This window comes from Haliotis rubra, unplaced genomic scaffold (assembly GCF_003918875.1).
Source record: "Haliotis rubra isolate DU_JTF1 unplaced genomic scaffold, ASM391887v1 Scf15, whole genome shotgun sequence".
Lineage (NCBI taxonomy): Eukaryota > Metazoa > Mollusca > Gastropoda > Lepetellida > Haliotidae > Haliotis > Haliotis rubra.
This window is the reverse complement of record NW_025765447.1, coordinates 2,224,710-2,238,910: the sequence shown is the minus strand read 5'-3', so window position 1 is coordinate 2,238,910 and position 14,201 is coordinate 2,224,710. Positions and strand designations below refer to the sequence as shown.

Genomic DNA, 14,201 nt, shown 5'->3' with positions numbered 1-14,201 from the left:
TCCATCAGTGAAGACAGCGGAGGTCGAGTGACAGACTACAGGATACAGACATCTGAATGGAGACTTACCTCTCACAAGTTGGACAACTGCTTCAGGTGGATGTCCAGTTTGGACAGCAAACATCTTCATAGAATCAAACCTGACACAAGATGGAGAATCTACCTTTCACAGTGAAAAATTTGACTTACATTGTAGCAACCTTCAGTTCATTAAATAGTCAGCTCACATGCCGTGATCATTCTTATCTCTAGCTGTTGTTGTTTTCAGGACTTTGGTGAGTTCATGAAGTCCAATCGTCTGGCTCCAGGAACAGCCATCACCCTTGAAGACAGGGTTGGGAAACCCATAGAGAGAGGTACCCCTTATATAGATGTGTCACACTAGCTTCAAGATTGATAATGTTTAGTTCAAACTGATGTCATGGTCGACACCACACCACACCATACCACAAAACAAAACAAAACAACACACCACTATGTACACCACCACACCACACCACACCACATCACACCACACAACACAACACCACACCACACAACACACCTCAACACATCACACCCAACACACAACACACAACAACAATCACACACAACACACACAGACAACACATCACACAACACAACATACAACACACACACACACCACAACACTATTTACACCACAACACAACACTATTTACACCACCACACAACATAACACACACCACACCACACCACACTACACACACCACACCACACCAGCATCATTATGCAAATACAGCATTCTTACCCACACAATATTGTGGATTGTTATTGATAGTTATTGATTGACAATCATAATTGGTTATTTACTCATAGACTGTACTTGTTGATGATTAACAGTGACTGCGCCTGTCTGACTTTCAGCCCAACAACACCTGGAGAGACTGACCAGGGTGTGGCCGATGGTCATCGGGGAGACCATTATGTTCAACATGGTGGCGGTCAGTATCACACCCAAACTGTTCTGTGTTTTGAGCTGGTAAATGTTTCCACACAACTCTTCCCACCCTTCAAGGACAGAGTCATTTAAAGACCATAGCCATAATAGCCATTAATCATATGCTGTAAAACAAAAAAAAACAACATTCTTTACTGAACAGAGTTGTGTCCCTTAGCTGCTAGGATCTGCTGTGGGTTCAAATCACAGATGATCTTTGGTCTGTTGGTTACATGCCTGCCATTGTACATGGTTTCCCTAAACAGGTGATCATATACAGCCTGCATCAGTTTGTGCTTCAACGTGGTGTATAAAACATTTCCTTCCCCTCCCCAGACTCTGGAGCCCTTCCTAAACCTCATCACACAGGCTACCCTGAGTAATGATGATATACAGCCAGCATCAGTTTGTGCTTCTACGTGGTGTATAAAACATTTCCTTCCCTTCCCCAGACTCTGGAGCCCTTCCTAAACCTCATCACACAGGCAACCCTCAGTAATGATGATATACAGCCTGCATCAGTTTGTGCTTCTGCACTTGGTGTATAAAACATTTCCTTCCCCTCCCCAGACTCTGGAGCCCTTCCTAAACCTCATCACACAGGCTACCCTGAGTAATGATGATATACAGCCTGCATCAGTTTGTGCTTCTACGTGGTGTATAAAACATTTCCTTCCCCTCCCCAGACTCTGGAGCCCTTCCTAAACCTCATCACACAGGCTACCCTGAGTAATGATGATATACAGCCTGCATCAGTTTGTGCTTCTACGTGGTGTATAAAACATTTCCTTCCCCTCCCCAGACTCTGGAGCCCTTCCTAAACCTCATCACACAGGCTACCCTCAGTGATGATGATATACAGCCTGCATCAGTTTGTGCTTCTACGTGGTGTATAAAACATTTCCTTCCTCCCAGACTCTGGAGCCCTTCCTAAACCTCATCACACACAGGCAACCCTCAGTAATGATGATATACAGCCAGCATCAGTTTGTGCTTCTAATGGTGTATAAACATTTCCTTCCCTCCCCAGACTCTGGAGCCCTTCCTAAACCTCATCACACAGGCTACCCTCAGTAATGATGATATACAGCCAGCATCAGTTTGTGCTTCTAACTGTGGTGTATAAAACATTTCCTTCCTCCCCAGACTCTGGAGCCCTTCCTAAACCTCATCACACAGGCTACCCTGAGTAATGATGATATACAGCCTGCATCAGTTTGTGCTTCTACGTGGTGTATAAACATTTCCTTCCCTCCCCAGACTCTGGAGCCTTCCTAAACCTCATCACACAGGCTACCCTGAGTAATGATGATATACAGCCTGCATCAGTTTGTGCTTCATGCGGTGTATAAAACATTTCCTTCCCTCCCCCAGACTCTGAGCCCTTCCTAAACCTCATCACACAGGCTACCCTGAGTAATGATGATATACAGCCTGCATCAGTTTGTGCTTCTACGTGGTGTATAAACATTTCTTCCTCCCCAGACTCTGGAGCCCTTCCTAAACCTCATCACACAGGCTACCCTCAGTGATGATGATATACAGTCTGCATCAGTTTGTGCTTCTACATGGGTGTATAAAACATTTCCTTCCCTCCCCAGACTCTGGAGCCCTTCCTAAACCTCATCACACAGGCAACCCTCAGTAATGATGATATACAGTCTGCATCAGTTTGTGCTTCTACGTGGTGTATAAAACATTTCCTTCCCCTCCCCAGACTCTGGAGCCCTTCCTAAACCTCATCACACAGGCTACCCTGAGTAATGATGATATACAGCCTGCATCAGTTTGTGCTTCTAATGTGGTGTATAAAACATTTCCTTCCCTCCCCAGACTCTGGAGCCCTTCCTAAACCTCATCACACAGGCAACCCTCAGTAATGATGATATACAGCCTGCATCAGTTTGTGCTTCTACGTGGTGTATAAAACATTTCCTTCCCCTCCCCAGACTCTGGAGCCCTTCCTAAACCTCATCACACAGGCAACCCTCAGTAATGATGATATACAGCCTGCATCAGTTTGTGCTTCTACGTGGTGTATAAAACATTTCCTTCCCCTCCCCAGACTCTGGAGCCCTTCCTAAACCTCATCACACAGGCAACCCTCAGTAATGATCATATACAGCCTGCATCAGTTTGTGCTTCTACGTGGTGTATAAAACATTTCCTTCCCTCCCCAGACTCTGGAGCCCTTCCTAAACCTCATCACACAGGCTACCCTGAGTAATGATGATATACAGCCTGCATCAGTTTGTGCTTCTACGTGGTGTATAAAACATTTCCTTCCTCCCCAGACTCTGGGCCCTTCCTAAACCTCATCACACAGGCAACCCTCAGTAATGATCATATACAGCCTGCATCAGTTTGTGCTTCTACGTGGTGTATAAAACATTTCCTTCCCCTCCCCAGACTCTGGAGCCCTTCCTAAACCTCATCATCACAGGCTACCCTGAGTAATGATGATATACAGCCTGCATCAGTTTGTGCTTCTAATGGGTGTATAAACATTTCCTTCCCCTCCCCAGACTCTGGAGCCTTTCCTAAACCTCATCACACAGGCTACCCTGAGTAATGATGATATACAGCCTGCATCAGTTTGTGCTTCTACGTGGTGTATAAAACATTTCCTTCCTCTCCCAGACTCTGAGCCCTTCCTAAACCTCATCACACAGGCAACCCTCAGTAATGATCATATACAGCCTGCATCAGTTTGTGCTTCTACGTGGTGTATAAAACATTTCCTTCCTCCCAGACTCTGGAGCCCTTCCTAAACCTCATCACACAGGCTACCCTCAGTAATGATGATATACAGCCTGCATCAGTTTGTGCTTCTACGTGGTGTATAAAACATTTCCTTCCTCCCAGACTCTGGAGCCCTTCCTAAACCTCATCACACAGGCAACCCTCAGTAATGATGATATACAGTCTGCATCAGTTTGTGCTTCTCGTGGTGTATAAAACATTTCCTTCCCTCCCCAGACTCTGGAGCCCTTCCTAAACCTCATCACACAGGCTACCCTGAGTAATGATGATATACAGCCTGCATCAGTTTGTGCTTCTACGTGGTGTATAAACATTTCCTTCCCTCCCCAGACTCTGAGCCCTTCCTAAACCTCATCACACAGGCAACCCTCAGTAATGATGATATACAGCCTGCATCAGTTTGTGCTTCTACGTGGTGTATAAAACATTTCCTTCCCCTCCCCAGACTCTGGAGCCCTTCCTAAACCTCATCACACAGGCAACCCTCAGTAATGATGATATACAGCCTGCATCAGTTTGTGCTTCTACGTGGTGTATAAAACATTTCCTTCCCCTCCCCAGACTCTGGAGCCCTTCCTAAACCTCATCACACAGGCAACCCTCAGTAATGATGATATACAGCCTGCATCAGTTTGTGCTTCTACGTGGTGTATAAAACATTTCCTTCCCCTCCCCAGACTCTGGAGCCCTTCCTAAACCTCATCACACAGGCTACCCTGAGTAATGATGATATACAGCCTGCATCAGTTTGTGCTTCTACGTGGTGTATAAAACATTTCCTTCCCCTCCCCAGACTCTGGAGCCCTTCCTAAACCTCATCACACAGGCAACCCTCAGTAATGATGATATACAGCCTGCATCAGTTTGTGCTTCTACGCAGTGTATAAAACATTTCCTTTCCCTCCCCAGACTCTGGAGCCCTTCCCTAAACCTCATCACACAGGCTACCCTGAGTAATGATGATATACAGCCTGCATCAGTTTGTGCTTCTAACGTGGTGTATAAAACATTTCCTTCCCTCCCCAGACTCTGGAGCCCTTCCTAAACCTCATCACACAGGCTACCCTGAGTAATGATGATATACAGCCTGCATCAGTTTGTGCTTCTACGTGGTGTATAAACATTTCCTTCCCTCCCCAGACTCTGGAGCCCTTTCCTAAACCTCATCACACAGGCTACCCTCAGTGATGATGATATACAGTCTGCATCAGTTTGTGCTTCTAATGGTGTATAAAACATTTCCTTCCCTCCCAGACTCTGGAGCCCTTCCTAAACCTCATCACACAGGCAACCCTCAGTAATGATGATATACAGTCTGCATCAGTTTGTGCTTCTGCACTTGGTGTATAAAACATTTCCTTCCCCTCCCAGACTCTGGAGCCCTTCCTAAACCTCATCACACAGGCTACCCTGAGTAATGATGATATACAGCCTGCATCAGTTTGTGCTTCTCATTGGTGTATAAAACATTTCCTTCCCTCCCCAGACTCTGGAGCCCTTCCTAAACCTCATCACACAGGCTACCCTCAGTGATGATCATGATATACAGTCTGCATCAGTTTGTGCTTCTACGTGGTGTATAAAACATTTCCTTCCCTCCCCAGACTCTGGAGCCCTTCCTAAACCTCATCACACAGGCTACCCTGAGTAATGATGATATACAGCCTGCATCAGTTTGTGCTTCTAATGTGGTGTATAAAACATTTCCTTCCCTCCCCAGACTCTGGAGCCCTTCCTAAACCTCATCACACAGGCAACCCTCAGTAATGATGATATACAGTCTGCATCAGTTTGTGCTTCTACGTGGTGTATAAAACATTTCCTTCCCCTCCCCAGACTCTGGAGCCCTTCCTAAACCTCATCACACAGGCTACCCTCAGTGATGATGATATACAGCCTGCATCAGTTTGTGCTTCTACGTGGTGTATAAAACATTTCCTTCCCCTCCCCAGACTCTGGAGCCCTTCCTAAACCTCATCACACAGGCTACCCTCAGTGATGATGAAGTTCTGGAGTGCAAGAAGGTCATCTACAAAGTGGTTGGTATGGAGAGCAAGAATGAGGCTTTACCATTCCCTGTACTTGGGTCAAGGGGGAAAGGGCCCAAGAGGTGAGAGCTGGGACACAGTTGAAGAATTTGTAAAAAAAAGTTTTTTTAGAAATATCCTGTTCATGATTGCTGATGATTTTACACTGATTCAAGCGATTCAGCACAATTGGCCGAGTGGTTGAATTCATATCCTGAAGTTTTGGCCCTTAGTTGTAACAGGATCTTTTGGCTTTGCTTTAGATTAAACATTTTGATTGATTATCTTCCTTCTGTAAGCACTGCACCTGGCCTTCCTTTAACTGTGTGCTGTGATTTAACTGAAATGTTGCTATGTAAAACACAATCGTTCCTTCACTCATGGTTCTCACGCAGGGAGGAGCAGTACCGACAGCTGTGGACAGAGTTGGAGATGTTGGTGCGGGCGCATGTGTTGACGTCGCCGTTCCACGAGAAGGTGCTGGAGTGTCTGCTGGAGTGCAAGAAGCCGTCAGATGATGCAAAGGGCTCACCGAAGAAGCCACTGGAGAAGTCTGCCACCAAGGATGAAAAGATGGAGGTGTCCGAGCAGGAGGATTCATGGAAGGATTATGATAAGTAAGTCCACGCAGTTTTCTCCCTTTAATCTCACAAAAGTCAGTTTTAACATTTGTCATCCCAAACTAAAATATTTCTCTTCATTGTTATCATGTAATTTCATGATGGATTTCATGATTTGCGTTATGGAGGGTAACAGCAGATGACGGAATGCCTGTCAACACTGACAGAACGTGGGTCTGTATTTGTTGACAAGATGGCTTCCCAGTGACATGTCAGCCGATTGTTTCTGTTTCTATGTTGTTACATATGTCACCTCATTAATTTACAGAATGAAAAGAATGACAGAAAGGGAGAAGCAAGATTTCCTGAAAGGAGACAAATCACTGGACCCTTCACCACCAAAGAAATTCAAGGCAGAGGAATCATTTATCAGATCAGGCGGTCAGTTTCTTAAATGTGGAATATAATTCTTAGGCATACAAAAAACTCTAATCTCACCATCGCCATATATCCAGTATTCTGGCTGTGACCCCGCTGTGAAAACCGTCAACAGAAGTACTCTTCACTGTCAAATGTTTAACATTCTTCCATGTTGAGTATTTCTACAGTCATGTGTACCTGTATTTACATTTGTCAGAGACTTCCTTGTATATATCAGATGTTTGCAGTGGACAGACACGATATAGCAGCGCATTTGGTTATACAAGAATCAGATTGTACATGGCTGTCATGTTAATCATGATAATGATTAAATATTCATTAAATTGTAAATATTTGTTATCCTCCGCTACGCGTTTTGTGGGGGGGGGGTATTAAAATGGACTCCCGTCCGTCCGTGCACATTTATCTTTTCCAGAGCAGAACTCTAAAACTGTTCAATATTTCTTCACCAATCTTGGCACATAGATTGGTCTGGTGGTGTACTGGTGCCTTTTGGTAGTTTTGGAATTCTGAATAAAATCATTTTGGCGTTTCCATGGCAACAAGTTTGACTTAGCCTGAAATTGGTGGTAGTGCTCTTTCCCGAAGCTGAACTCTAAAACCGTTCGCTATTTCTTCACCAAACTTGGCACATAGATAGATCTGGTGGTGTACTGGTGCCTTTTGGTAGTTTTAGAATTCTGAATAAAACAGTTTTGACATTTCCATGGCAACAAGTTTGACATAGACTGAAATTGGTGATAGTGCTCCTTTCTGGAGCAGAACTTTAAAAAACCTTTCAACACTCTCCTTCCACTTTTCTATATACACACCTAAATATTTGACATAATCATAACTCATAGACATAATCATGAAGAGTATTTTGCCATTGCTGGGGATATTGATGACTTTGTCTTCTTGTTCATAAATTACACAACATTGTTCTCAAACCAGAAACTGTTTACATTTTGGATTAATCGACCAGTATATTAATCAGAACTTATAGACTACAGTATATTTTCCTCTATTTTCATAATTTTTTCTTATCCTGCCTCATGATCTTTTGCTTATCTCCCTTTCCCTTGCGAATGGTAGTGGAACACTTGAATCCCTTGAAGTTCCCGAAGCGGACATACGGCATTATATCCTTTTGATTTAGGTCCTATTCTTTAAAATTATGTTGTGTATGGATTTGGCTATAACTACATTGTATTAGATGTAAAAATTTTGAAAAAAATATTTGTACATGTGTCATAATTTCATCGTGATGTAACTTGTTTACATTTCATGAAATCTTGCAGTGTTTGCAGGCACAGGTTATCCGTGGCTGATCCTCACCCCCAATGCTTTTGTGCATCAAACCATGTTCTTCCAGCTTGCGCTGTACTTATTGTGTTGATTTATCAAATCTACAATTCAATCAATATTTGTCCATAGACGTGCCATGGGTCGGGTGAGGAAGTCATCTCAAGTCACGGCTGATAAAACAGGAGATCAGCCTGCAAACCGTATGTTGCTTGCTACTGCTGAAATTAATAATACTAGTGCTATGTTGAGTACGTTGCAGGGGCAGTCTGCTGGTACGGGGGTCAAGAAGAGATCGGCTGCAACGCAGTTGACTCCGACTCAAGCTAAGAAAAAGACGTCGTCTTCTTCTACGTCGCAGAAGAAAGCATCTGTTACTAGATCGGAGGGTAAATCTACACGGCCTAGTAAGTCAATGCATCAGAAATCCTTCAATGAAGAGATTTTACCTCCGCATGGAGTAGATGTTTTTGATGATCCCCCGTTACTTCTACCCAAAGTACCTACGAGATCGGCGACTCAATCGACTTCCTCGACTACTAGATCGTCTCCTGCAACTGTCACAGCAGGCCAGCTGTTTGACGAACTACCAACAACTTCTCAACGGAGTGAAGTCGAGACACACAACTCATCAGGGTTCGCGACCGTTTCATCTACACCACAGCAGCTTCAATCAATGCAGAACTTTGATCCTGGTGAATTCACCAACCAGATGATGGCCATGATGGAACATAGGTTTGAGGAAGAAGCGAAGGCTCGGCGAAGCCTCTAATCTACTGACATCGTGCGCAAACCTACGGACCTGTGCGAACCCACGGACCTGCGTGAACCTACTCCTCATAGAACCCCGTCTCAAGACTACGTTGGCGAACGTACACCTTTGCGAAGGTCTCCACAGTCTGACGACTTCGTCATCTTGGAGGAGGATAGAAGACATGAGATGCCTACTCACTGTTCTACATCTGCGAACCCTCAACGTTCGAGAACATCGAAGGATCCATCTCCTACATCTAGCTGCTCTAGATTGAGATCTCATATCTCTCACAGACGTTGATACATCTAGCGACAGAGGTTCGCGAAGAGAAGGATCACGTCACAGAGGTTCACGAAGAGATGAATCCACAGATAGAGGATAGCAAAGAGAGGAATCTTCAGACAGAGGTTCGCGAAGGGATCATGGAGGTTCGAGAAGGGATACAGGTTCGCAGAAGGATGATTCGCGGAGGCATAGCTCTACCGATCAGGGGATAACTGATGAACAACCAGACTTCGTCTTCCCGGACTCAGAGGTTACAGCTTGGATATCCAATGGTTTGAACTTGGAGTCTCCTTCTAAGGATATAGATGAAGTCTACACTTATAAGATGGGTAATGACGACTTTGACTTGGTGACTATTCCTCCGATTGAACCTATATCCAAGATACCTGCTAACCTACACACAGCTTTGAGAAAGCTGCAGACATTTACAAGGTTCGAGAACTCTTAGATCTACAGGCAGATAACAGCAACGCAGACATCTACAGGATTTGTGAACCCTTACATCAACAGGCAGGATGTTGACGTCCACTCTATTACCATAAGGCTGGATAAAATGAAGCTATGATGAAAACGGATGGTTTTGTCAGAGTTTATAACTCAACAAAAAGATCGACAACATGTGTGATCTCTACAGTTTACAGCCTGCACAACTCTACAGGCTTCAGAGACAATCTTAAGAGGTACCTACTTTGGTGGACCCACAGGTCGAACGTCTGCGGAGGGACCTATTTACAAGAGCTGGCCTTCGACACACATCTCTTCGTAGACGCATCAATACAAGGTTTGGGTGCACATCTCAACAATCAAGTTGCATCAAGGAAGTGGTCCAAAACAGAGCAGCATCTTCACATCAATCTGCTGGTGATGAAAGCTGTGGTCAAGGCCTTACAACTATGGTCGAGCTTGCTGATCAACAGAATGCTGATGGTACACACGGAGAACTCTACAGTGGCATTCTCCATAAATCGACAAGGATCTACAAGATCACCAAGCCTACTACAGCTCACATTCCAGTTGTTTGACATCACGGAGGAGGCAAACATCTGGATAAAAGCGTGTCACATACCCGGACACTTGCTTGCAGACACTCTCTCTCGACCACTGCACCCGTCACCTACGGAATGGATGCTCCATCCAGAAGCATTTCGGCTCATCATAAGAGAAATAGGATCCCCATGCATAGACCTGCCACAAGGTTCAACAAACAACTACAGACGTTTGTCTCACCAGTTCCAGATCCTCAAGCCTGGGCAACAGATGCACTGAACATATCATGGGAAGGACTGACACAGGCACTACAACTGACCTTGGTCACGCCATACTGGCCAGCGAGAGTATGGTTCCTACACCTAATAGAAGATCTCGGAAGTCCAACAATCAAGTTACCAGATTGGCCGAACCTACTCATACATCCGCTCACCAAGCAAGTCCACGGGAACCCAACACTGTTCCAGCTACACATGTGGACCATATCAAAACATGTTTGAAAAAAAGAGGATACTCTGCCAGGGCAGCCAATGCATGAATGCTAGCGTTACGCAGATCTACTCGTAACATGTATGATGACAAGTGGCTGAAGTTTGAGACTTATGCAAGGCGGAAAGGCTTCATTGCTATGAAAGCTACTCATCCTCAAGTGACAGAATACCTGTATCATCTTTGACAGACTAGACATCTGAAAGGTTCGACATTATCTACATACCTCGCTGCCATCAGTACAGTTGTAACCATGAAAAAAGGCATCAATTTGATGAAAGTACCAGAATTACTTTCTCTGCTGAGATCTTTGAAACTGGAGGACCATCAAAAGAAGTTCAGAGCTCCAGCCTGGGATCTGAATGTAATTCTACGTCATCTTACACAGACTACCTATGAACCTCTAGGTCATCTTACCCAGACTACCCTCGAGCTGCTGACACAGAAGACTCTGTTCCTGCTTGTGCTAGCCACTGCAGTTCGGATATCAGAGATACATACGCTGGACTTTGGTCGAACCAGATTCGACACAGGGCAACATGCTGCAGTTCATCTAGGACTTAAATGGGACATCATTGCCAAGAACAAACTACCTGCTCAGCCAGATAGACAGTTCCACGTTCCAGCGCTATCTACAATCCTCGGACCAGAGGATATAGAGGACCTATCCTTGTGTCCGGTCAGAGCCCTGACGATATATCTTCAAAAGACTAAGACAAAAAAATTCAAGCACCTGTTCATCCCATTATCCCCAGAGACATCAGTAGAAGTCTCAAGAACGATGATATCGTTCTGGATGAGAGCCGTCATATTGAGAGCCTATAAAGCAGCAAGACTAGAACCCCCAACCCACATGAAGTCAGAGCACTGGCGTCAACATTGGCTCTGCACGGAAATTGCTCTATATCAGCAATTATGGAGGGCTGCTTTTGGAAGTCAGATATGGTGTTTGCTCACCGCTACCTCCGAGACATAGCCACTGAAGGCGTCTCAGGCATTCACTAATTTGGGACTCTCATTGTAGCACAGCAACTAACGGTTCCTCAAAGGTGCTGAGTTGGAAAATGTCACCATCTATCACGTTGACTTGTTGATAACTTTTACTAAGGAAAAGTATTAGTATGAAAGTCCATGCACACAATCTAGGACAGACTAGCATGAGTGATTAAAGATCCTGTACGGGTAAAGATCTTACCTGTACGTGAAGGGGTCGCAACTCATTTATGATAAAAATCTTATCATAATCTATGGGTTGTTATAAGATATCTAGTAAAAAGAAGATACTAGTTTATCTGAAGCCAAATTAATCAAGATGATTCAACTTGTCTGAGATGGAAGTAAGACAAGAAGTGGTCCCCCCGAGTTACAATGGAAGTTGGAAGAATAGGATCTCGGAATGCCGCTACACAGTTCCCATTAGGGGGGATACAGGTCGTATCTAGAGGACAGCTGATGAATCCAGGAAGTGGCCTGACCGGCCACCAATCTGCAGGATTCTATAAGCGAAAGATCATGAGTCAGGATAAGAGAAAATATGTATTTTTTCAAGTAAAATTGATATTTTTATACTTATCCTGACTCATGACGAGAAGCCCTCCCAACCTCCCCGCTGGAAACACTTCGGATTGCACAGCAGATCCAAGTGCTTGGGCAGAAACATCAGGAGAGAGTGACAAGTAAGGCTTGTCACATGACTGTTTACATGGGAAAAGGGAGCTGACTCGTGGGTGAGTATTTTATGTCTGGAACTTCAAGGATTCACTGTTCCACTGGGGCGAAAGGGTAGCCTAATGGTTAAAGCGGGTGAGTGTAAGACCCGGTTCGAATCCCCACATGTCCACAATGTGAACTTCTGGTGTCCCCCGCCGTGATGTTGCTGGAATATTGCTAAAAGCGGCGTAAAACCAAACTCAGTCAGTCAGTCAAGTGTTCCACTACCATTCACAAGGGAAAGGGAGATAAGCAAAAGATCATGAGTCAGGATAAGTATAAAAATATCAATTTTACTTGAAAAATTACATTTTTAATCATATTATTTTTCAAGTGTACCAAAGATAATGATCAAATAACAATTATAAATTCATCATAAATAAACCGATGTATTGTTTTCAGGCCAGAACCTGCTTTCAATGTGGACCAATCGCATCAAGACAATACACAACAAGCGACACATCGAGTTTGCCGGTCGTGAGGACACTAGCGGTCCAGTAGCCGAGTTGTACATACATCTCAACGATGATGAGTAAGTGGTGAATTACCCTGTCCTCACATCCGGGTGTAAGTAGCCCAATAGTGTTTGCTTGTTACTCCGGAGAACCAGGTTCAATTCCCTATATGGCATGGGTACAATGTGTGAAGCCCCTTTCTGGTGTCATCTGACATAATACTGCTGGAATATTGTTTAAAGCAGCATAGAATCCACTCACTCACTCTTCACGTACAACACTTGCATCGAATCATTAAGGGGGACTTTGTTAGAAGCCCACTTCTTATCTCCCATTTTGATGTTGCTGGATTATTGCTATTAGTGGTTAAAAATCTCTTTCACATTCACTCACTCACTCTCAGAAGCAGTTTAGCAAATTAATATCTTGGTATGCATAATATGAATTTGGTGTCACATTCTTAAAGATTTACTTCCACGCCAGCATAACAGACCTCAGATTACTGAAATGGGGATTCTAGTTCATTTCCATATTTAACTTCACTGTGGAATATTGAACACTTCACTAATAGATAATTTCTTTTAAACAACAGAGACCAGCTGCCGGCGGAGCAGACGTCACAGACATCCAAGTCTGGCACCAACCCCAAGTCACAGCAGACGTTAAAACGTTGACATATCATCATCAACAAGTTGACATATTGTCTGCAAGTCTTTAGCCTCACGTCAGCCTTGGACTCAGTTGATAATGAAATATTGGTAAACTTAAAACAATATGGATAGCACTGATTTTGGATATTTGTACCTCTAAGGACTTTCTTCTGTTGGGTTACATAATTTGGTGTCATTGCTACTGATGATGGGTTTGAACCCAGACTCACTTGGGTGGCCCAGTGGAATAAACACCATGGTCAAGCAATGCCAGGATCAACTTTTAGTGGGTTTGAATCCCTGATTCACCCTATTTATGATTCTGGGTGTGAATGCTTCAAATGTGTTAATGGACCTCAATGTGATAATGGGATGGTGGGGGAGGCTAGTGGTGAAAGCATTCACTCTTCGCTGCGAAGACCTGAGTTCGATTCCCCAGATTGGTACAATGTGTGAAGCCAGTTTCTGGTATACCCAGCCATGATATTGCTTTGGAATATTGCTAAAAGAGGTGTAAAACCTAACTCATTCACTCAGACTCAATAATAACTTGATCATTCTGTATATATGTAATGGAAGCTTGTTTTAAAGGAAATCTCACATGAGGAATAAAATATTTCTTCACATATTTGTGTTTGTTTATTTTGAAGCCAGCCGGGATACGGGGTTGAATACATTATTCGGGTGTTGATTTGTGGAATAAAGTGTCTGGTCCAATGCTTGTCGTAAGAGGTGACCTGTGAGGTTTGAAATGTTTCTTTCCACATTTGTAACAGATTATTTGGATCCCAGGTCGGACATAGCTTTTGACAGTCCTCCGGTGACCATACTTGTAAGAG

General features: G+C 44.0%; 1 protein-coding gene across 1 annotated transcript in view; it reads left to right on the top strand.

Moving 5' to 3' along the window:
* LOC124270176 (integrator complex subunit 13-like) overlaps window positions 1-13,988 on the top strand; it is a 414,381-nt gene extending 400,393 nt beyond the window's left edge. Inside the window, exons 11-17 of the mRNA XM_046705203.1 lie at window positions 268-355; window positions 885-961; window positions 5,673-5,830; window positions 6,143-6,364; window positions 6,636-6,748; window positions 12,660-12,789; window positions 13,305-13,988. Coding sequence (XP_046561159.1) covers window positions 268-355; window positions 885-961; window positions 5,673-5,830; window positions 6,143-6,364; window positions 6,636-6,748; window positions 12,660-12,789; window positions 13,305-13,386 — 870 coding nt within the window. The 3' untranslated portion in view covers window positions 13,387-13,988. The remainder of the gene's footprint in view (window positions 1-267; window positions 356-884; window positions 962-5,672; window positions 5,831-6,142; window positions 6,365-6,635; window positions 6,749-12,659; window positions 12,790-13,304) is intronic.
* Window positions 13,989-14,201: the final 213 nt, after the last annotated feature.